Here is a 22,996-nt window from a genome sequence, read left to right as displayed (position 1 = left end):
GGTGATTTGTTTGCAAATCACTCTATTCTGACATGTATTTTAAAATTATCATTTGCAGTTGATCGCAGCTTCTAAAAATTGCAATTCTAGAGTGTGTTTTAGGGCACCATCTTCTGGCAGACAGCACACACTGTATTTCAACGGCTGCCCTCACTAGGCACAACTATTTAAAATATTTCTGACTAACACCACTCTGCAGGCTTACAGGTCATTTCTCATTCTAAATCTGCAATAAAACACTATTTAACATTTTTTACATTCTTCTTATTCACTGCAACTGCAGCTATTCACTGTGCTGCACAAACATAACTTGGGACAGACCCTGTAAAATTCCAGTCACAACAGGCGCTTTGTGAACGTGCTGGGGTAGGCAGACAACATCTGTCCAAGCACTTATGATTAATGCACCATATATGTATCTTATTTCTTTTATAGCTTCATCTTCCACTTCTCTTACATATTTCAGATAATCACACTTCTGTCCAGTGCAGTTTATGGGCTCATACTTTGGAGGCTGCACAGGGCACTGGCCATAATTCCTTGCACTCACAGGACACAGTCACTGTATATTCCAATGCAATCAGTTAGCAAGCACTACATTTGCATAAATGCATCGTTTACTTGGCCAGCTCAGTTAGCAGTGCACCCACTTAGTACTTTTAAAGAGGTCTGAAGTAATATAGCTTCTGATTTCAGAGACTTGGAGGAGCTACACTTTCTCTTGATATGATAAAAATAAAGTCCCGATTACAACACTGCAAACCTTCATCCAGCAAAGGAATCAGAGAGCATTAGTGCACTGAATAAAGGACAGAGTCACTGCATGAGGGTCAGGCTGCCAGACATGCAGCCCCCTCTGCTCTGGTGATGAGAAGTATCAGCCTGACTGTATGTGCCTCTTCATACCCATTACAGAAATGAGGCAGGCTATGAGCACTGACCTCCTGGCCTGGCAACACAACACACTTCAGCTGTGATGAGAAGGACCATTTCAGAAGGAAGAGGACATTGGTTTGTTGAGAACACCAGTTACATTTACATTTTGTTGTATTTTAGAGGTATTATAGAGGTGTCACTAACTGAAAATGATGAACAAATGTGCAAGGATAAAGCTGCTCTTTAAGTGTAACTAACGAAGTCTGGTCTCTGCGTTCTGCATCCTCTGCACTCTCCAACTTGTGGCTTCTCTCCAAATCCCCAGTAATGCTGCAGTCCAGTGAGCCCTGTGTCCCACAGAGCTCTGGCCCTGCACTTACCCCGCAGTAAAGGTGTCAGTCCCACACCTCCAAAGCCAAAGTGCTTCCGCTGAAGTTTCTGGGGGTCTGTCCCTTCTCCAGCATTGCAGGGTTGAAATTGCTTCACCTTTGCAGGTTTCTTCAAGTGCTGCTGAAGAGGACTGGCAGAGCAATTCCGTAAGTGTCTTCTCTTCTGGAAATTGTTCTGCAAACTTTTTCTCATGAGAATGAAGGAGTCTGCCAATGGGAGAGATAAAGATAACATGTATCTAAACAGCAATTATCTTCTTTCAATATAACAGATATCAAGCTATATCTACAAGTACGTGTAATTACTTCATCCTGTTCCTCCCTTAAAAGCATCAAGACCTCCAAATCAAAGCATTGCCTCTCCCTCGTGTACATTTTTCTGCAGGTATAAGCTCCCTGTAGTCATTCTGCTTAGGCACCAGCCCAGAAACAATCTCAGGCAAGCAAAAACCAGATAACTGACACATGTACAATTTGCTGTATTATCCTGATCCTAGTTCCTGCTTTCTTGCACATTCTGTATTTTAGATGCACAAAATGGAGGGGTTTTGTCCTTTTAGCTGCGAAGAAAATAAATATGTCTACTACAGAAACAGAACAACACCAAATCTATTTCCCTTAATTCTGTGTTTATTCAGTTTTCTAACCCAAATTTAAAATTTTGGGGCAGTAGAAGTAAGGCTTGAAGCAGATATCAGTGGTATCAACAGACTGAATACAGGCTGATTTTATCTTCTGAAATCTAATAAATGGTTAGCAAGAGGTGTTTGTTGTAAAGGTCAGAACTTGAAATGGCACATCAATCTGCTCCCAGCTGTCAGAGGCGAGAGACCAGGAAAGGATGCACCTCTCTCTACCTCTCTCTGTGGTTCAGCTGTGGAATGGTTTCATAAAGGAAAGCCAAAATGTCACACAGAAACACCACAAACACTAAATGGTCACCCACAAGTTGCAGTGGCTCTTTAGGAAATGGGCTGGCACAGGGCTGTCTGTCACCAGGGCCCCAGAGTTCTTTCTCCTGAATGGTTATCATTCGCCTCATAAAGGTGATTCAGTGCTTTGGGAATTCCTTCACCCTCCATCAGAACAGCTTAATGAACCTCTGGTTAACTGCTGTCAGTCATTAATGGTCAATATTCCTTTCCATGCTCTGCTGCAGAAAATGGATATTGAATTAAAAGCATGCAGACACTAGGTACATTCTGTAATAGTCTGTATTTTCTTATCCATATATGGCACTCTATTCACTAAGTAAATGAAAAGTGCAAACATCATTAAATGTTTCTAGAAAAGCAGCCAGAAAAGCTTATCTGCATTAGAGAATTTTGCATGAGTATAAACAAACAATTTGAGAACCATTTGTGACAGCAGAGCCAATTTATATCACTGCAAATAGCAGTTTGTAGACTGATTTAATGAGCTGGGCTCCAAAATTGTTAGTGAAGACAGAGCCTACGTGGTTGCTGAGCCAAAGAACTGGGAAGAATTTCTCCTCCATTTTAACATTTATATGTTGTGCCTTGCATCTATACTTCCTTCCATATGACCATTCCTGCTATTAGGAGTTGAACAAATTGTCATTTGAAAAATGGAGGGTTTTTTAATTACTTGAAAACTTAATTAAACGCTTCAATTTATATTTTTTTATAAAGAGCAAAGGAAAATTTAAGTTGGAAAATTCTACATTAATACAATGTTGGCGACTGGCAGCCAATTAAGGACACTCATACTCCACCAGTTCTGAAAAGCAGCTTTTCATTTCACACAGCAGCAGTTTGCATTTAGAGGCTCGTTCTGTATTGCCAAACTTCCACGGAACTGACCAGAGCAGCCAAGAGCTGTCCCATGTTCTGTGGGAGCAGCCTGTGGAAAGGAAATACATTAAAAATCCTTCACTTCAAGGTATGTGACAGGAGGGGTCCAGGAGCATTCTCGCATTACCCAGGCACGAGCAGCACAACTACACCTTCTAAATACATCACCAGGTCATGGCTTGTGCCCTTCATTGTGGCCCTTCATGCTGCAAAGCAAATGATGACACAAGGTTAAGAACAATAAACAAGTCATAACTTGAGGAGCAGCCAGGGAGATAGAACAGAACCCCCCTGCTTTTTTTCACCCTTGAATCTGTTGGTGATATTTCAGTCCAGCTCATACTCCACTCAACTTCCAACTCACACTCTCAATTTCAGTAAAATTAATGCAGTAAGCTACCAGGATTATACCCTCTACTGGCATTTAAAAAAAGTTAGGAAGTGAAATAAAGCAGTAGTTTTATTTTTAATAAAGCTTAAACCCAAAATGTCAGCCTTAATTTTTGGAAGATGTCATTAGACTTTAAATTCTAGTGCTTCAGCTTTTTATGGCAAGTTTTCCACTGTAGCACTGCAGTCCTTTCTCTGACACCTTTATTTACATCTTTACCTCTGTCTTCACTCCTGCCAGCCAAGCAGCAACTAACTCGAAAGGATTTCACTGTGAACTATTATGCCTCAAAAAAAACCACTGCATATGACTGGTACTGCCTAAAAGAAGAAATAAAGTATTGCCCCATAGAAGCTGTTTTGCACAGCATTGGCAATTTTAACACAATGATGAGCTGGCCTTTGTTTTTTAACATTCTCCTTCTGTAAAATTCACATTTGCTTTACAATTCACTCAGTCTGCAAGCTGTAACAGACTAAATCTTGCTGCTGTGCTCTGTAAGGCTCACTGCACACTCACCTATGAGTGGGAACAGTTTTGGGTCCCTGGCACAAAAGTAGGAGATTATTTTGGTATAGCGACAGAAATGGGCAATAAATGCATTCTGAGAACCAAGAGTGACAGTTCTGAAGTTACCAACACAAATGCAGTAGGATTTAAGACACCGATTCCAAACATTACACTTTAGTCCCACACACAAAGTGTAATATGTAAAAATCAGAAATTCTTCCTTCTGAAGGCATGAGGTGGTGAAAGTGTGTGTGTGGTGGTGCAACTGCTGCAGCTGAAGAGCACAATAATTAATTGTCCAAGAAAAAAAAAACATTCACAAAAGTTTTATTAAAAAAATTCCCCTTTCACCTCAAACAAGTGAAGCTTAAGTTCTGTACTACTAGGTTATGTTTAGAAAAATGGAAATAATACAGTAATTTTTGAAGGCTATACATTGTAAAATCCCATAAGTCAGCATAATTTTGGACTGTGCAAGCAAATATAGCAAGTATTTCAGATGTTATTTATTTGGTCCATCAGATGTACAGTATAGTAGTAGTATCTGAGTTTACAAAACATCAAATATAAATAACCTGAAACTGTAACAATACACAAAAATTTGCTTCTTACATTGACATATCAGGCAGTACGAGCTGAAAAACTGGAGTAAATTAACAGTTTTACAGTAATGTACATAGTGCCAGCTGATGTTTCAGAACACTGTTAGAATGTGGCACTAATTTGCTTTGTTGGATTTTCTTCTTTACTTGTTCAGGGTGTGAAAAATGTTTAGGACTAGGCAAAAAATGTTATTCTTCAAGCATCTGTGACTTTGTGAATGCTAGAAGTGGAGCAGTCACACTTGCAACATGGCCTCAGAAAGGGATAAGCAAATATGCAGGCAGGCCACTGCTGGGAAACTTCAAAGGTAATCACTGAAAAATAAAAAATGTAGTTGCCTAAAATGTGGGCATCTGATGATGGCCCTTTCACTAAACAAAAGTAGGGTTTTTTTGTCCTGTTGGATGATACCTAAAAGGTATTTACACAAAAATACCATGCTGTTTTCACGACTGTTTAGGTAAATACTTATCTGTAGGTATTCATAGATTATGTTTCCACTACATTTAATATATGGAATACGGAAAAAACTTTCTGAGTCTATTGATACGAGAAATTTATCATCAAGAGAAACAGACACAAATTATTTAAGCCAGCGATTTGGTATCCACTTTGAACCAAGGCCTTAGAGTTAGTCTAGTTCTGGACATTTTTCACATCCCACCACAATTTGCTGTTACAGTATGACATTATGTGAATCACTTTGTCAGGGGGCCTTTGGCGGTTCCCCCAAATGCTCTTCATCTTGCTCTTAGCTCAGCACACGCTCTTTGCCCCGATGCACTCGCACCCTTTCTCTTCAAGTTTCCTCTTGTGGCTCCTGCTCTCCTCCTCCCCGAGGCTGCTGGAAGCCCCCTCATCCTCAGACTCCACGATCATGAGGTCGTCCTGCTCCTGCTCAGCGCGCGATCTCTTGACCCCCACGCACTCGCAGCCCTTCTCCAGCTTCCTCTTGCGGCTCCTGCTCTCCACATCGTCAGCGTTGCTGGAAGTACCTTCGTCCTCAGAGTCAACAATCACCACGTCTTCCTGCTCTGGAGCTGCAAGAGAGTTGTGTGGGACTCAAGTGGATCCAGTCTACTCCCAAACCAGTTTCCCTACATAAACATTGGAGCATTCTTTACCCACATTCTTTGCCATACAACTGCAAGAGTGTCACCGTTGAGTCAGAAATGACACGGGTAAATGAGTGCATGCACACTCCATGCATTCTCAGAAGGTTAATAATAATTTTATTAGGAACCCATTCCATTTTATACTCTAGTTCACTACAGGTGGACCTGACTGGTCCTTTAATCAAAACATTGTCACCATTGGTTAATTAGGAAACCACCCTTTTGGTAAACATCCTTATGGGAAAACAGCTTGTTAAAAAACACCTGCGGATTGTTTACAATCCTTTCTCTCCAGCTCCCTCACACCAACTCATGGGAAAGCTTATCTAGCTTTCTCTTTCTCTCACCAGACTGCCACAGCCACACAAGAGTATCTTAAATGTCCCTGAAATTACTATAAAATATGGTTTTCACACTGCTATTCCTTCTTCACTAGAGCTGTGGAAAATACTGCAATAAGCCAAAAATATGGGAAATGCATTAGTTAGCAGGACTTTTTTTACATGCACAAAGCAGAAGAATTGCTGCTGTCTGCAGCAGTTGTTGGGAAAAGAAGTTTTGCACACACCAAGCTCTAGAGCAGCCTTTCCTTTCCCTACTGCACTCAGCAGAACTCCAGGAGAGGCCACATTCCAGGAGAGAGAAGTCTCAAAGAGAGGGAGAAGGTGAAGGGTGAGTGGACTTACAGAGCTAAAGGATAACAGTGGATAGTATGAAAAAGGGGAGAACCAAATGTGAACTTTCAAGACATCTAGTGGATTTTGTTTGGTTTTAAACTCAAATTCACTGTAAAAACTTACTAATTATGTTAAATTATGCAATTTTTAATACAATTCAGAGGAAATTTTAGCAATACTCTTAAAATTTAGTTTTCCCTCAAACAGGCAAAGGAACACCTGGTAAATAACAATTTCAAAGTGTTTGTACTATAAACTTTTTGTGCTCTTTGTAAAAATTGTAAATATGCATTTTTCTATTTAGTATCAGATATATACAGAGGCAACTTAAATGCCTTTTACTGTGTATTGGCCAAGTTATATCACTCAACTGATGACAACTTTAACAGGACTGCACTAGAGAAAGACTGTTTGGTTTATTATTGATTACTTTTGATTACCTGTTGATGTTGAGGGCTGTGCTCCATCATCACTACCATTGCTAATGTTCCTGGATGTTGGTTCTGATGGTTTAGGGCCAATTCTTTCAGGGGTATCACCAACAACTTCAAATTCTACATCTTTTTCTAGGTCTTCACTGCAGAAAAATACACATGCTTTTAAACAGCCAGGAAATAAAATCCTGTCTTTTACACAAAAATCCCCATTCAAGTGTTAGAGCACCCTGCAACTGTGACAAAATGAGAAAACGTACCGAAAAAGAGGGAAGTCCTGTTCAGTCCTCTTTTATAATTTATGCTTTGTCTATTCCTTAACCCTATTCCAGCCAGTGCTACAAACTCCAAATGCTTAGGAATCAGAAAAACCACTGCCTGAGCTTACCTTTCTTCCTTAACAGCACAGCCCTACTTGCACTGAACATGCAGTGTGAGTTCCTGTGTATGTCTATTACTTACCCAGGGTTAAACACACACCCCAGGGTTCAGAGGGACTTCTGAACACAGGCAGTCAAGCAGAGGATCTATTATCCTAGCAAGCTGGGTTTTTTTTGCCTTTCTAAATTTTAGGGGTTTTTTAAATGCTAGTTTCTTGCCTGTTGGTTGCCCCAAAGATTAACTTGGTTTTGCAATGTATTCTTATGTTGTGTAACAACAAATTACTGAAATAAACCTTTCAGTTATTGTTGCAAAAAACAAAACTCCATAAAACAAGACTACAACAAAAAAGACACAAAACAAAACTCCTTAATTTCATAAAAAATAACCATTCCTCTTTTGCCTCTATATTTCCTTTCAGCAGCTTAATCTTTGAACTTCATTCATGTATTCAAATTGTAAGTGAAAAATTCCCTGGGGAACCATTCTATGTATATACACAAAACATCTTTATTTCAGAATCCTTACCTATGAAGCACATTGATTAACAGAGTATAGTCCTGGAGGAAATCATCTGCTTGTAGTCGAGTGCCATTTCGAATTCCAAAGTCTGATAATTTCCTGTTGTTATTTGCTACAAAAACAGTAAAAATCTGCAGTGTATAGAGCTATTTATAGAAAGATCTTTACACCCGAATAAATATGGAGTACTCTAGAACTTTTATGTAGGAACATAAGATTAACATATGTTAGCTATATTTAAATTAAAAGCTGATATTTAACTTAAGCCTATTAGGAGTTAAAGCTACTTATGATGTCTGATTTATTTACTCCTCATGCCATCACATTCAAGCACTTCACAATTACTGTGTTTGGGAACATTTTGGAGATGCTTTCAGGCATCATGAGCAGAGCACTGTCTACAAGCCAGGAAATGCAGGGGGCTTGCAGGCAGGTATCTGTTCCTGAAAGGAATCCTGACACGCCAGCTGAGCGGTGCTTTGTGCAGGAAAGCTGAGCTGCACATGCAGCTTGCACACAATACCCCTGGCTATCCTCAAGCCACTCAAAACACTTGCAAACCCAGTCCTCTTCAAATACTGGTCCACAGGGTGGGCACTGCAACATCTGCTACACACTTACTCTGTAGAGTCTCTTCCAAGGGTTTATGTACTCTTATCCCAAACCCTCAGGAGCATACACACCTTCTGTTTCACCTTCTTCTGAAGAGATCAGGATAGTTCCCTTTCCATCATCTATTTGTACATCTGGTGCTACCATGGCAAATTTTTCTTTCAGTATCTGAAAATACAAATATATTAAAATATATTCAATCTCTGACTTAAAAAGATTTATTAACAAAAGAACCCTGAATTATGTTGATTTTATTATTCTGGCTCATTTTCAGGCATCTACTGAAAACCTATACTTTTTTGTTCACTTCCACAAACAAAATTATTATATTTTTGAGGTCTGATACTTATAGGTTCATATAAGCTAGGAACTTTTTTGGAATACTTCATAAAATGACAGAATTACAAATCAATTGTGACCACAACTGTAATGTAGCTACTGAACTTTCAACTGAAATGCAAATTTTGTTTTTATGTTCTCAGATATGAATAGGCTTTAAAACCACCAAAATTCACAAAATGCAAACATTCTTTCACAAGACATACAACACACACGGGCAAGAAGCATATTGGCTAATCATCTCTTCTTGTAGCTGAGAGAAATGTAAAGTAAATATAAATAGGAGGTGCTAGGTCAAAATATACTGTATATATTGTATAATATACTACAGCAAATACCTTATTTTAATAATTTGCAGTATTAGATTCAAAATGAAAGCTGTAACAGTAGCTCAAGATTTACCTTATCCTGGAGTGTCAACACAGTAACTTTGTGTGTGTTAAGTTTCACAGTCACTTCTGGCTTACTTGCACATACATAACAATTGGGATTTGGGGGATCCAAAGCACAAGGAACCAATAGCTTCTTCCTGGGATTTGGCTGCTTGTTCAGAAAAATCTTGAGGACAGACAAGAGGAAATCAGGTTACCAGCATGTCTAAAGCCTGTTTTCCTGCAGATTTCTTGTCCTGGTCTGACAGGCTGTCCTGTTTCCTAATCCTCTCTGCTGTGCCTGCTGAGCAGGAGTCTCACACGACCAGTGCAGCCCGTGCTGACTGAGCAGCTCCTGCCAACATCTCTAACACCAAACAACCAAACTGCAAGTGACAGCAGCCCGGTTCTCTCACATCCAGCAGCAAATTTTTATAACTCCAAGGAATGTATTGATCCTTAAGACCTGCACTTCTCTTTTCATTGTGACTGAAAGTTCCAAGCATATTCAGAATCTACTGAAGCAACAAGTGAGGGACAGTAAAACTACACAATAGTGAAAAAATGTTAAATGTGACTTTTAAACAAATAATAAATAGCAAGAAAGCAAAAGTATTCTATTCCCACTTACCGTTCTACACTGATCTATTTTCCCCGATAAAATCTTCAAACCCTCCAGCACTATCAGTCCAGCTATCACTGCATTGGTAGTAGCTATAGCTGGGATAATATTTCCTGCCATTGCTGCAAAACAAACCAGTATGCAGATTTTTAACAGCAGACGAAAACAAGAAGATTGTAATTTAAATAAAACAAAGTTACATTTTATCCTTACACTTGATATCAAATCTGCTCTTCATATTCATTCCAAAAACATGCATCCTGAGGTTTGCAGCAGCAGTGACAAAATCCATGGCAGAAGGGTCATCCTAAAAAGAAGTTAATACGAAAAGTATTTAAAAATCAGATTACTCATTGGAAAGAGTTTGCAACACATGGTTCCTAAAACCTTAAAAGCAGAATTAAAAAAAAAAAATCTGTACAAAATTCCATTTCAAAGTCAATATGCTTCCTCTTTCAGATGATGTACTCAGAGCAGTAGTACTTTAAAGACTAACTACAGTTTCTAAACATGTATTTTAGTAGCAAATTAGTATAACTGTACTAATAAAATGCCTTGTACATTATAAAAATGTTTAAATCCTAAGTCTTACAATGTTTCAAACATTTTCTACACTGAATTTTAACTCTGAATCAGTTTCAAACACTGGGTGTTTCAAAGAGAAGTATTTGTACTATTGGTCGTAGTAATATTTTAATATTTTGCCCCCAACCCCCATTTACAGACTACTGTTTCTTATGCCAAATGACAACTGACTGGAAGTGATACTGTGTGGGGGGATAAAAGAGAAAATTCCTGTCTTCTTCAACAGAACTTGTATTGCACACCCATCATCAGCTGATTGCTCATAACCTCGGTAAAACCCCAGCTACTGACAGCTGGCCAAGAGCATGTTTTGGAGACAGATAAGGGAAAAATGAAGTTGCATTATTTAAATATTTTCAAAAATCAAAACACGACAAATACTTGTGAATTTGTGCTTTTATGAGCTAGAGAATTTGGTGAATGAAGTTATTCCCACCACAGCAGTTAATCTTTACCCTCAGTGAGTTACACAATGTAGTGTTTAAAGAATATATTTGTTTACATATGGAAACTGTTTCCATAAGGTGCCAGATAGTTTTGTTCTAAGTAGCATCATTTTGGAAAGACACTGAATGAGCCCAACTAATACTTGTATTACACATGTAGAGTTTATAAATGGCAAACTAACCTTATCCCATATAAGTGCTTCTCCATCAGCCTTCTCAGCCAGGTGAAGACTCAGGGTTTTAACACTCTTTGAAAACAGGTCTGCATAGCTCCTGACACTGAGAACCTGCTGATCCTTCAGCACTGCAGAGCTCTCATTCTGCTGGTCAGGTATGTTTTGCTCTTTGGGGAAAAAGAGAAAAAAATATGATCAGGAATATTTGTAAGTTCCACAGAAGTTCTCCCAAATAACTTTCCAATTTCAGCAGAATTCAGGATTTTCTAAATTGAAGAACAATATCCTTAACCTACAGAAGCCCAAACATTTTATAACAAATCTGCATTTAAAACTGCAACTATAGCTATGATATCATAAACACACACAAATTACAGCAAACGTAAATTTTCAATCAAACAACTTTCAGAGATGAATCTTCTAAGTGCTTACAGTAAGGTGTCCTAAAATAAACTGACATAATTTTGTTAAATGTGTATTTTCTACAGCCAATACTGAGCATCTAAAACAACAACTGTAAAAGAGTCTTAGAAAAAGTGTTGTCTATATAGAGAAAAATTTGAAATCTTCAGGAAGTGTAAAGAATTAATATGTTCATTATCAGATCTCAACTGTGGCAGTAAAAAAATGCACACATCACAGAGATGCATTAATAAACAGCAGGTATTATTTACAAATATACAGTAGGAGGAGGGACACTTACCTTGCTTTTGTACCTCAGCCCAGTCCAGTGGCACTGGAGGCTTTCTTTTCCTCCACAGCTTATCCATTGTCAGCAGATATCTAATGTCATCTTTGAAAAGCTAGGAAACATGAAAAAAAAATTCAAATGAAAGGGGGGGAAAAAAGACACTGAAAAATCAGCATTACATTGATGAGGTTTTGATTTTCTCCTTGACAGTATTTTCAACTACAGAAAAACAGATTCTACAATCTTATTCCCTACTCTCTAACACTCATTGCATAGAGCAGATATAGTTCTGGGGAGGAGTAAAGTGAAAAATCAAGAAACAGTAGCCCTAACAGTTTACCTGTCTACTGAAGCCACCCCTACACTTCTTTGTATGCCCTCTCTGAGACAAGTGAATGAACATGCCAATGAATTTCCAAAGAAAAGTTATTACTACCTATGAACATTACATTCAAGCTCATTTCCTCTATCCACTTTCAGTAACTATTTAGAACAAAAACTCCTAAATCAGTTTGTTTTTCCTTATGCCAGAGCCTGAAAATGCACAGATGACTGACAGCTTTTAGGTCCTCAGACTGGTTCTGATTATGCCCAGTGCAATTCCAGAGGTCAAACAGACCCTTTCCCATTAAAAGTAAATGCAATGGAGTTTTGTCTGCACAGAGTGGCCAGGCTGCTGCAGCCACCTCCACAGATGCAGATGGAATCCTTAAAACAAGCAAATGTTGCAAGAGACCAACACAACAGCAAAACTGGTGGATGTCACAACACGATTGTTGCTATTGGACATGAAATGAGTACACAGAAGCTTGGTAAGTTCAAAAGAGAAAAAGACTTAGTTTTATTCAAACATCTGGTATTTCTAGAATTCCAAAGGTGACTGTGGATTGGAGGATGGAATTACCTCTCCAACTACACTGGTCCAAAGAGCAATCAATAATTTCTCTCCACCCACAGAAAAATATGCAAATTATTCTATTTATACATGAAATTATGTGGGAACTCTGACTCTCAAATATGAAAACATTATCAGAAGGCTAAAGAAGTTTATGAGAACTTTAAAACTTTCAAAACAACTATAAAAGCAAACTTAACACTTTTAAAAATCAGGGCAACACATGATCACATAATTGATGGCTAGCATTAAATGTCCAAGCTCGAGTTTGATTTAACTTTACAGCACCTCATACATTTCAAATAAAGACATTTATTTGGGGTAAAGAAGATACCTTAGTAAAAAGTTTAACTGGATCATAGCCAGTGGATTTAGCCCACTCCTTAGTTGAAACACGTTTAATTTCACCATCTTCATTGGATGCTAGTGCTCTGGCTTCTGCTTCTGCTGGCTCCCCTATTAACAAAGTGGCAACCAATATTTTCAATTAAAAAAAAAAAGAAAAAAAAAGAATCCCATCCAAATACCACCCCCAGAGTAAATTACCAAAATTATGCAGGGAGCATAAAATCGCTTTATTTTCAGCACTCAACAAAAGCTAAATCAGGCACAGTGTGCTTGTTCCTCTTTGCCTCTGAAACTCCAACTCAGAGATTTAACTTGGTATCACCCAACTCCTTTATTGGCAGAAACAATGAACAACTGTTTCCCACTAATATTCTGCACATAATGTTGTTACTTCAGAAATGTCTTACCATCCCCTTTTAGTAGTCTCTTTTCTGGCTAAAGAGTCTTAGTTTGATTGGGATTTCAAAACAATCAACAGCAACAAAAAAAATCGGTTTCCTATCTCTGATTCTTTTTAAACAAAAAAATCCTCTATAAAGATGCTAATAATTTTCCTTCTTTCCCAGTCACATCCACCAATTGCTATCAAGATTTCTAATAATCAGGTTGATGTTTTTACAGAACTATCTATTAACGTCTCGACTAACTCCTTGAGAAAAATCAACTCAGAGAACATCACTTTATGCGTAAATTTGGGAATGTTTCCCCTCTTTCACCAGTGCATCATTTGCATTATTTCATATTTATCTGCCTCATCTATCATTGCCCAGTCATTCTGTACTGTGAAGCTTTCTACTGCTTTTTGCAGTTAGTCCTCATCTTTTTTACTCTGAGTGACTTTGTCTAATCATCTGTGCTGAACAGTACACATCTCCCCATCTGAGACTCCTCTAATCACCATTTATCTTTATCATTCAGGTAGTTTATCCACTTCAGGATCTTCAGCCTTTTTTGTCCCCTTGGCTGCTTATGTCCCTCAGGTTCCACTCAACAGTTTTTGGATCTGCCCCCTGGACATTCAGAACAGCCTAAACCAGACACACTCTGCACAGGCTTGCTGATTCCTTCCACAGACACACAGAGCCGTGCTGGGCACGACTTCCCTTATAAATGTTGTATTAACTCTTCCCTGGATGTCCTGGTTTGGGCTGGGAAAGAGTTCATTTTCTTTCTAGTAGGTGGTCTGGTGCTGTGTTTTGGATTCTGCATGAGAATAATGTTGGTAACACGCTGATGTTTCAGCTGTTGCCAAGAGGTTACTCCAAGTTAAGGACTTTTCAGTTTCCTGTGCTCTGCCAGTGAGCAGGAGCACAAGGAGCTGGGAGGGAGCAGAGCCAGGACAGCTGACCTGAAGTGGCCACAGGGATATTCCAGACCTCAGAACATCCTACTCAGCACATAAACTGGGGGAGTTGGCTGGGAGGGGCTGACCTCTGCCTGGGGACTGGCTGAGCATCCACTGGCCAGCGGGCAGGCAGCAACTGCATCACTTTTTTGTCCGGAGTTTTATTCCCCCCTCTCTTTATTCCGTTTATGATCATTGGTATTACATATTTGTTTCCATTATTAGCTGTTCTTATCCCAGCCTGTGAGGTTCACTTTTTGTGTGGTTCTCCCTGCTCTGGGCAGGGCAGTGAGCGGGGGCTGTGCAGTGCCAAGCTGCCAGCTGGGGTCACAGCTGGACACTGCCAGCCCCGTGTGACCACAGCCCCCTGACCGTGGGCAGTCTGTCACTGCAGACACCAGGCTCCAGCTCAGCACTCCTGTAATTGCCCCGCTGTCTTTACTTCAGTAAGTGGCATTGCATTTGCTACCTGTCAGCTACTTCAGCAGCCATTGTTTGAAGTGACTTTATATCGCCACTCTTTTTAAGACTCACCTATTTCATTCTGCACTTCCTGTAGGAACAACCTGTCCAGTGATCACTATCTGATGTTCAAAGAATTTGAAGAGTCGGAGGATCCTCTAAGCTCCCCCTCCCAAGTCCATTCATCTATCAAAGGATCCAAAAGAAGCAACCAACAATGATGCTTATTCACCTCATAGTAACTATGATTACTGTCCTTACAGAAAAATACTGAGTAGCTATAAAAATATAACTCAAAATGGACATATTTCCTATGCAGATTAATGCTAAAGTGTTGCAGGCTAGAAAAGCTCACACACAATTCCTGAAGTTCCTTGCAAACCCTCAGCTAGGAGTGGGAACTGCAGAGTGACTACAAATATCACTAAGTACTCTGTTCAAAATAAAAGCCTCCCAGACGCCAGAAACAGAATCTTTAAAGAAAATTGATCTGAACTCTCTAACTTCAAGAAATGTACACAAAGGAGTTGTAATCTCTGAAACAGAACATTTCAGTAACAGGGTAAGCCACCAGCTTATATCACACTCACAGGCAGCTTCAGGATCAGCTCGGTCAGGTGAGACTTCTTGATCAGCATCTTCTTCTCCAAACAACTGGCTATATAACAATTAAGAACAACAACAGCATATGAGGTTAAAGACTCATATATTTGCTAATGGATATATATTAATTTTCTGATTCTTGCTTTCAGACAGATTGCCACATCATACATTGCTTTTTAAAATGCTGGGATTCATCACAGGTGGACTTAATATGGACAACACAAAATTCCCAATACAAAAATGAATTCAGCAAAACAATTTTCTGTGTAACTCACTCAGTAGCTTCCCCAGTCAATATTCAGCCTAATATTTACACTGCAGTACTAAATGCATTTTTAGAACCTCTGGGATATCCAGGATTCCAACAAACTTGTTAAAACACGCACTAAACTGAAAAATGTACTTACTTCATACAAAGATGAAGAATAAAGCAACCTCAACCTACACTGCTGTGCCAAACTACTCTGCCAGATTTTTTTCTGCTATAAGAGCAAGGCCTAAATACTAATCAACCTTCCATCTTTATAACCACCCCGGAACCCAGGTCAAGGAACTGGAGGTTTTCACCATAATCCATCTAAATAAATTTAAAATTAATTTTAAATCCATTATAATATTTTTTTAAGTGTGTCAATTTTATTTCTTTCTTTGTATGTTTAGAAACCAAAAGAATGAACCATAGTTTCTGTTTCTTTAAAAACATCACTTACTTGAACAAATACTTGGCCCACACAATGCAATGGATAGGCTCCGAGGGCGTATTTCGGATTGTGCAGCCTGGGAAAGTTTTCTGAGTTGGTTTAGGCTGACATTCATAACATTCTGTCACTCCCTGGTGAAAAATGAAGCATTTACTTGTCACTCTGAGAAGGCTACTAATCGTTTGGGCTATTAACAGATGAACTGCAACTCTATCTCCAAACACCCACTCCCCGTTGTCTAAAATAGCCAATGACAAGAGTGACACCCCACCTAACCTTTTTGATAACAGTTACTTGTCCAAGGTAGCCTGCAGTTCCACTCTCTATAAGAGGAATATCAGCGGCCAGACACATCCTGTTCACATGGTTACGGGCAGCTGCAAATCAAGAGGGTTTTAAAGAAAAAATCTGAATAGTTAAGAAAAAAGAAGTTTTCCATCTCCAAATTCAAACTAGCGTCCTATGCACTTATCTTTAATATACCTTGTTTCTCTATAGAGCACTACACCATTTTTACAAAGCCCAGTTTCCCATTCTCACAAGATACATGGACATTAATAAACACAGCAAACTCAGCTGACTAAAGCTGCACCGTACCCACAGTACCCAGCAGTTCCCAAGGAGCAGCAATTAGCAGTGCACATTTCCTTCCAGAACACCTGCAGAAGCACTAACCACTCCTTCAAGTTTCTAGCAAAGCACACGAGGCTTAGTCCAACTGCAGATGGGTTAGGAGGATACTTGTTATTCAAACAACACTGCAGCAAGGAACTAGCAATATCTGCAATATAAAATTGTAGTGGAAACTTCACCTCTGTTATCCAGAGCATTCATAACCAACGTAAACTGGCGGAAGAACTCTACGTTATAGTCAGGGCTATGGAAAACAAAAACAACATTTCAAATGGCACATCCAAGCTGTTGGTTATTACTGCACAACAGAAACTCTACACATGCAACTGATGTTCGTGTGATAAATGACACATCTTATAAATTCAGCTACCCTTTAACTGCCCCATTTGTCTTCTGCCCACTTTAAAGCTGGGTGAAAGCATGAATTTTATGCTGCTGGAAGGAAGCTACTGCAATTAGTACTAATTTGACCAATGAAACGGGCAGACAAGGGAAAGTGATTAAACTACTCTGACCTAATGAGTAAATTGGCTGAGCTGTGGTAACTGACCTTAAAAATCATCAGCTGTAGCTAAAACATGCACACTGTAATTACCACAGCTCATCGGACTGTGCATAATTCATTGTGCTGTGATATTGGTTTGACTGTGTGGCCATACCACTTCAGTTATCTTTATGTTGCATTCTTCTGACTTAAAGAAGAAGGTGGAGAAGAAGAGAGCGAAAAGAGGAAACAGGATTAACAGTTTCAGGAGGAGGATGCAGTGAGTCAGTGTTTCACTGGCTAATAGCAACATTAGAGTTCAAACCTCCATGGTACAGAATATTCATTTTTTTAGAAACTGGGGCAAATATAAAATAAAACATGGGGAACTGCTAATGGAACCCTACATAATCTTGTACTCTACTCATTGGTTGCAGATCATAAAGACTAAATTTCAACAGCTTGGGGCATATATAAATGACAGTTACCTCCACACACAGAAAAGACTTATTTTTTTTAATCACAGACTCAAGAGTCACACGTCTCTTAATTTAATTACTGCTCAAGACATCAGGACATCCTTACAAGAGTAGAAAGTCATACGGCATATGTTGCCAATAAAATGAAAAACAGACACAAACAAATAACTACAGCTTACTACCAGAGTTTAAAACCCATGCAAAAGCCACACTCTCACTCAAGTGTGTGGTAGTTCACATTTACAGCTATTTCTCCTTACTGAGGAAGCTTTGTAAAATACCTTAAAGCACACCATTGTAGCATTTAAATAACACAGTACTTGCAAATCAAACATGTAATTAGAGCTTAAAACCAAACATACTTCATGATGCTATCATGGTAAGCTATAATATTAGCTTCTGGACAAAACTGTAACACGCTTTCCTTGGCAACCTAGAAACAAAACAAAAAAAAAAAGAAAACAAAAAAAACACTTATTATTTCTTCCTTCCTTCTAAAAGACAGACTTGATACCAGCTGTGTATCGAATAAGTTGACTACCTTAAGAGATTTAAATACTTTAATACTGAAATGCTGTGGATAGCCATGATCAGCCAACCAACACTTACCTTCTCCCAGCAGAAAATAAATTGTGACATGTTACTAGCACTATCAGTAAAATAATACTGAGTAATGAGGCTTGAGCTTTGACTTTTTCCTCACCTGTGATTTTGATCTTCCAACATGTTTCTTCTGAAACAGAAACTGTCTGTTGAGATTGCTGACATCAATAGTATCCAAATCAATCTATAAACACACAAGAGAGGCATTTCACTTTCATAGGAAAAAAAGGAACATAACCATTAACACAGTTTGAAGAAAAGACAGTTGGCCAAAATGCAGAAAGTTTACAGACCCCTTCTCAGACCTTTCAGGTGTCACATCAGACCTACAGCAACTGAAGAGGCACAAGTGGTCACGTAATTATCTTCAGGAATCCACACATTATCAATGACTGCTGACAGGGGACCATGACGAAAGTGCAGGGCTACATGAGAACAAACTTTCTGCAGAGAGCGCCTGCTGAAAATGCACTCCCACAGCAGTGAGCAGAAAGTCAATACCAATGCTCCTGCTTGCAAAGGATGAAGATTTTAGCAGCAATTCCTGAGGAGCACAGCACAAGCTCAGGTGGGAAAATGCAGAAATCCTTCGAGACAGGTCCAGCCAGCCTCTCCCTGCACCGCCCACCCTGAGCCCTGGCTCCTGCTTCCCCCAGGCCCAGGAAAGGCTGCTCCAAACCAACTGGTCCTTCCACTTTACAGAGCATGGCTTTAAGCACCCGAATCAGTAAATCAAGGGCTGCACAGCCATCTGACACACACACTGCAGGGCAAAAGCTTTTACTGCCTGTCCCCAGACTAACTGCCTAAGTGCACATTAACAAATTGTGAAGTCCACTGATAAAAACAGAAATCCAATCACACAATCAAAATGTTTAAAAACATACAGCACAGAGCACAAAGGATGCCATGACTGCAATTCCCCCAACAGCTGTTTCTATTTATTATTATATACACAGGAACAGCCTAAATTCCAGTTTCTTTAGCGCCCACAAGAATCAAGAAGATTTAACTACAACTTTGACATTTATTCCTAGCTTTGTTACCACTACTTTTTGTGCAATTAAAGTTTCTTTGATCAACAACTCTTCTAAGAAGTCTTCTCCTGTCTTTAACATTTTAAGGAGGAGAGAGAGTTTTTCTGAGCTATTTCAGAGATATATGAGATACTTCTCCCAAAGTCCCACAGGTAATGCTGAAATACTCAGCACAGTAACACTTCAGCTACTCAGAGAGCACTCTCAGACTGACTCTGCAGTGTGAAGTTTAAATGTGATGTACTCAGGGTGTTGTCATACGCTTCTGACTTCATTAACCAAACCTGAATTATGAAAAAAAAGCATGGTACACACTCAGAGAACATCCTCTGCATGGCAGATCCAAACCCCAGGATTAATCCACCTCTTTTCTGAAGGGAATATTTTTAATTGAAGGACTAAGTTTTAACATACTAAAAACTGCAATAGCTACAGAGTTTTATTTAAACAGTTAACAAAAACACATGTGGATATAGAGGAAACAAAAGATACAATGTTTTGAAAATATATTACGGAGCTGTAAACATTCCTAGCACAGTAACTACCCATGGCCTTGTCTCTTTTCATGAAAATAGTATTTGCATAATTCACATTTCTACCTCTGTTCCTTCCTCAAAAGACACACAGAAAGCTTGTTCAGTCCAAAGCCAGAAAGCCCAAGAACTTCAAGGGAAAACAATAAAGTGCAAAACTCTGTTAAAACCTTCACTACCTAGAAAGCTTTGAATATTTCAACTGGAGAGGATGACAAGAAACATCAGGTCCTGCTGAGAACAAGAATTACAGCATTAAAGGGAGCAAAGAGAGTTCTCCAGAGAGAAAGCTTGAGACCACTAGACCTCAACAGAAGCTTCAGCCTATGTAAGAATGATGAGAATTTAACAGCTCACTTATAAGACAACTACACTGTTCCCATTTAGGTAACCTGGAAGAAAAGGCATCATAACTTAACAACATTTACTCATGCTCTTAATTCAGACTTGGATCCTGAAAAAGCATAATTTTGTTCTTCACTCATAGGGCAAGGGTATGCCTTTCAACACTATGCTTAAGTCATATTAGTAAGTTGGCTGGTATTCAAAACTACTGATTTTATTTTAGTATTATTTTAAAAAAATCACAACTTACTTATAAAAAGTATTTTCAGACGTTCAAGTTTGTTAATATTTAATAACCGAGGAAAACTCAACAATATCACAAATGTTGACAAAAGCAATTTATTCTGTAAATAGCAAATTCCCTCTTTGTGTAATAAGTCTTCTTTTGCTCTCACCTTGTCTTGTCACCTGTTCCCTATGTTATCAAAACATTATGTCTTGCATAAAACACTGCCAGCAATACTGTCATATGAAGTCAGACCCAACATGTATGTAAGTTAATGGAGTTCCCCCAAGTCAGCCTGGAAAGGCAATACCAACCCCCAAACTTTAACAAGGGAAACAATAAGCACACCCCGATGAGATTTATGCCTAATGACTTACTGGAAAATCAGGAGCTTTAAGCTCTGCTATAATGGATTGCAGGAGTACATAACTGACACAGCAGAGTAGGGGGAAAAAAGAGAGAGGAACAGTGCAGAAAATGCTTCCACTCCTCTGCAGTTATTTATTTCCCTGGTGCAATGTTGAAACTGGATAGCTCTCAAACCGAAAGGAAAATTTGGAATTAATCATATTCTACAAGTTTAAAAAGCATTCCAGTAGGAAAGCCCAAGCTGCAAGAACGACAAGGAAAACCAGTAACTGTTTTCTTCTCGAAGATGACACGGTTTTAGAGACGAGCTGCTCTCCTCACCAAGTCTGACTGCTAACCCAAACTCCTCAGAACCTGTCACTCAGAACTCTCAGATGGGACTCCTGGGCACGCCAGTAAAAAGGTACTGAAGGAAACAGACCTATGCTCTAGCTGGATTTAAAACCATATGCTCTTCTTTACTACAGTAAGAAGCCAATAACGGTCTGGACAGCAGGCAATCATAGTATCACCAACAGTATTTCTCTCTATCTCTTTTTGACTACTACCCTCTCCCATCTGCCCTTCCCGTACGCACTCCCAGATTAATACCTGGAAGCAAACTGAAAGCACGAGCCCGCGGGAAGCGCCCGCACTGACGGGTTTACAGCCCGGGATCTGAAAGCACAGTTCACCTCTCCCGGGGGTTCCTCGCTGCAATTCATCACCGGGCCATCACCCCCAGCACCGGCAAAGGCGGCACTCGGCAAAACTAAGGACTTGCAGCATATCGCCGGGCAGCAAGCGCGGCACAGCGCGGCCTCCCGGGCGGTTCCATCCGCGGGCTGGCGGAGATGGACGGCCTCGCCAGGAAGGCGGCCTGACCTCGGCGGGGGAAGGAGGAGCTCCCGCGCCCGGCGGGAGCCGGGGCCGAGGGGGGGCGGCGATGGCGCGCAGGCCGCGGCCCCTTTGTGGCGCCCCGGCCCGGCGGCCCCGCGGCGGCTTTGGCGGGCCGGGGCGCCCTGAAACCGCGCGCACCCCGCAGCGGCGGAGCGGCCCCGCCGACACCGCGCCCCCGCCGAGCGGCACCCGCGGCCCCGGGCTCGGCCGACCCCCGCCCGCCCCGGCCCCCTCCCCGGCATCGACCCGCACCACGTAAATGCTGCTGAAGCCGGTGAGCACCAGGTTCTTGAGCAGCTCGCAGCCGATGCCGCCGGCCCCCACCACCAGCACCCGCGCCTGGGACACGGCCTGGGCCAGCTCGGGGCGCAGCGGCCCCGACAGCGCCGCCGCCATGACGGACACGGCGGCGGCTCCGCGCGCCTCCTCACGGGCCCGCCGGGGCAGGGCGCCGCCCGCGCGCGCAGCGCCCCCTGCCGCCCCGGAGGGCCGCGCGTCAGGGAAAGCCGCGGCGGGGCCGCGGGGCCGCGGGTTCGAGCCCCGCTGCCGCCGGAGAGCCCCCGCACTCCTGCTGCAACAGGAGCGTCTTAGTTGTTGTGCTAATTTTTAATACATTTATAGTTCAAATATACATATTTAATCTATTTATATGTGTAATTTTTTAAAATAATAAATATATATTATGGTATTATTATAAAGAGAGCGCAAGTAGGATTTGGACAATGCTCCCAAGCACACGGTGGGATTCGTGGGGCGTCCTGAGCAGGGCCAAGTCTCGAAGATCCTGATGGGTCCCCTTCAACTCAGCATATTCTATGATATTTTTAATATATTTATTTATAATGTATTTTTATTGTTTATATTTATTTTTATGACTTCACCTAAGTGAACTAACTTGCTTCCAGAAGTTGACACGGTAAGCTACAGTTCTTCCTTAAAAACACAGTTCTGCCAGCATTCCATCACTCGTGTGTCGTTTCCTCTCCTGCCCACCTCCCATATTTTAAATCCACACTTTTAGTGCATTAATTTAGGTTGCAGCATTAAACCTGTACAGAATGCTCTAAGGCAACTCAAATGATTTTCCCTTCAGTCAGTGAAGATACTGCAGTTCAGCCTAAGCCAACAGGGAAGGCACAGGAGAATGCAGATCGTTTTAACTGAGGCTGCACAATCCCCCTGCACCTGTGAGAACACAAGGGTTAACTCACCCCTGCAGCTGTGAGAACACAAGGGTTAACTCACCCCTGCACCTGTGAGAACACAAGGGTTAACTCACCCCTGCACCTTCTCCCCACGCAAACCCATGGCACTGCCACAGCTCATTCTAGCACACAAATGGAACATTTCCTTCACTGGAAAAACACAGGAAAGCTTCATGTTGGAAGGCTGCAGGGACAGCAAGGCCCTTCAGCCACTCCCCTCCCGATTTCCAATCTACGGGCAAATCAATGCAGAATTGCTTTTTAAAATCAGGCTGGCATTTAGCTCTTCACAGCT

At 40.7% G+C, this 22,996-nt stretch overlaps 1 protein-coding gene across 3 annotated transcripts; it reads right to left on the bottom strand.

Moving 5' to 3' along the window:
- Nucleotides 1-4,291: 4,291 nt before the first annotated feature.
- Nucleotides 4,292-21,922, bottom strand: UBA2 (ubiquitin like modifier activating enzyme 2). Of its 3 annotated transcripts, none has more exons than XM_068202458.1 (17): nt 21,749-21,922; nt 18,208-18,291; nt 17,867-17,937; nt 16,721-16,785; nt 16,185-16,285; nt 15,918-16,039; nt 15,195-15,262; nt 12,784-12,905; nt 11,567-11,666; nt 10,870-11,030; nt 9,870-9,963; nt 9,666-9,778; nt 9,066-9,221; nt 8,396-8,492; nt 7,719-7,824; nt 6,816-6,952; nt 4,292-5,623 (listed from the first exon to the last, which is right to left on the bottom strand). In XM_068202458.1, the coding sequence occupies exons 1-17, from the start codon at nt 21,890-21,892 to the stop codon at nt 5,340-5,342; spliced, it is 2,025 nt and encodes a 674-aa protein (XP_068058559.1). In that variant the 5' UTR covers nt 21,893-21,922; the 3' UTR covers nt 4,292-5,339. The 3 variants fall into 3 exon arrangements, with proteins under 3 accessions (XP_068058559.1, XP_068058560.1, XP_068058561.1); XM_068202459.1 differs by lacking the exon at nt 21,749-21,922 and adding an exon at nt 19,160-19,240; XM_068202460.1 differs by lacking the exons at nt 17,867-17,937; nt 21,749-21,922.
- Nucleotides 21,923-22,996: the final 1,074 nt, after the last annotated feature.

The sequence above is a fragment of the Anomalospiza imberbis genome, chromosome 12, assembly GCF_031753505.1.
Source record: "Anomalospiza imberbis isolate Cuckoo-Finch-1a 21T00152 chromosome 12, ASM3175350v1, whole genome shotgun sequence".
In the NCBI taxonomy this organism is placed as follows: Eukaryota; Metazoa; Chordata; class Aves; order Passeriformes; family Viduidae; genus Anomalospiza; species Anomalospiza imberbis.
This window is presented reverse-complemented; position numbering and strand designations above follow the sequence as displayed.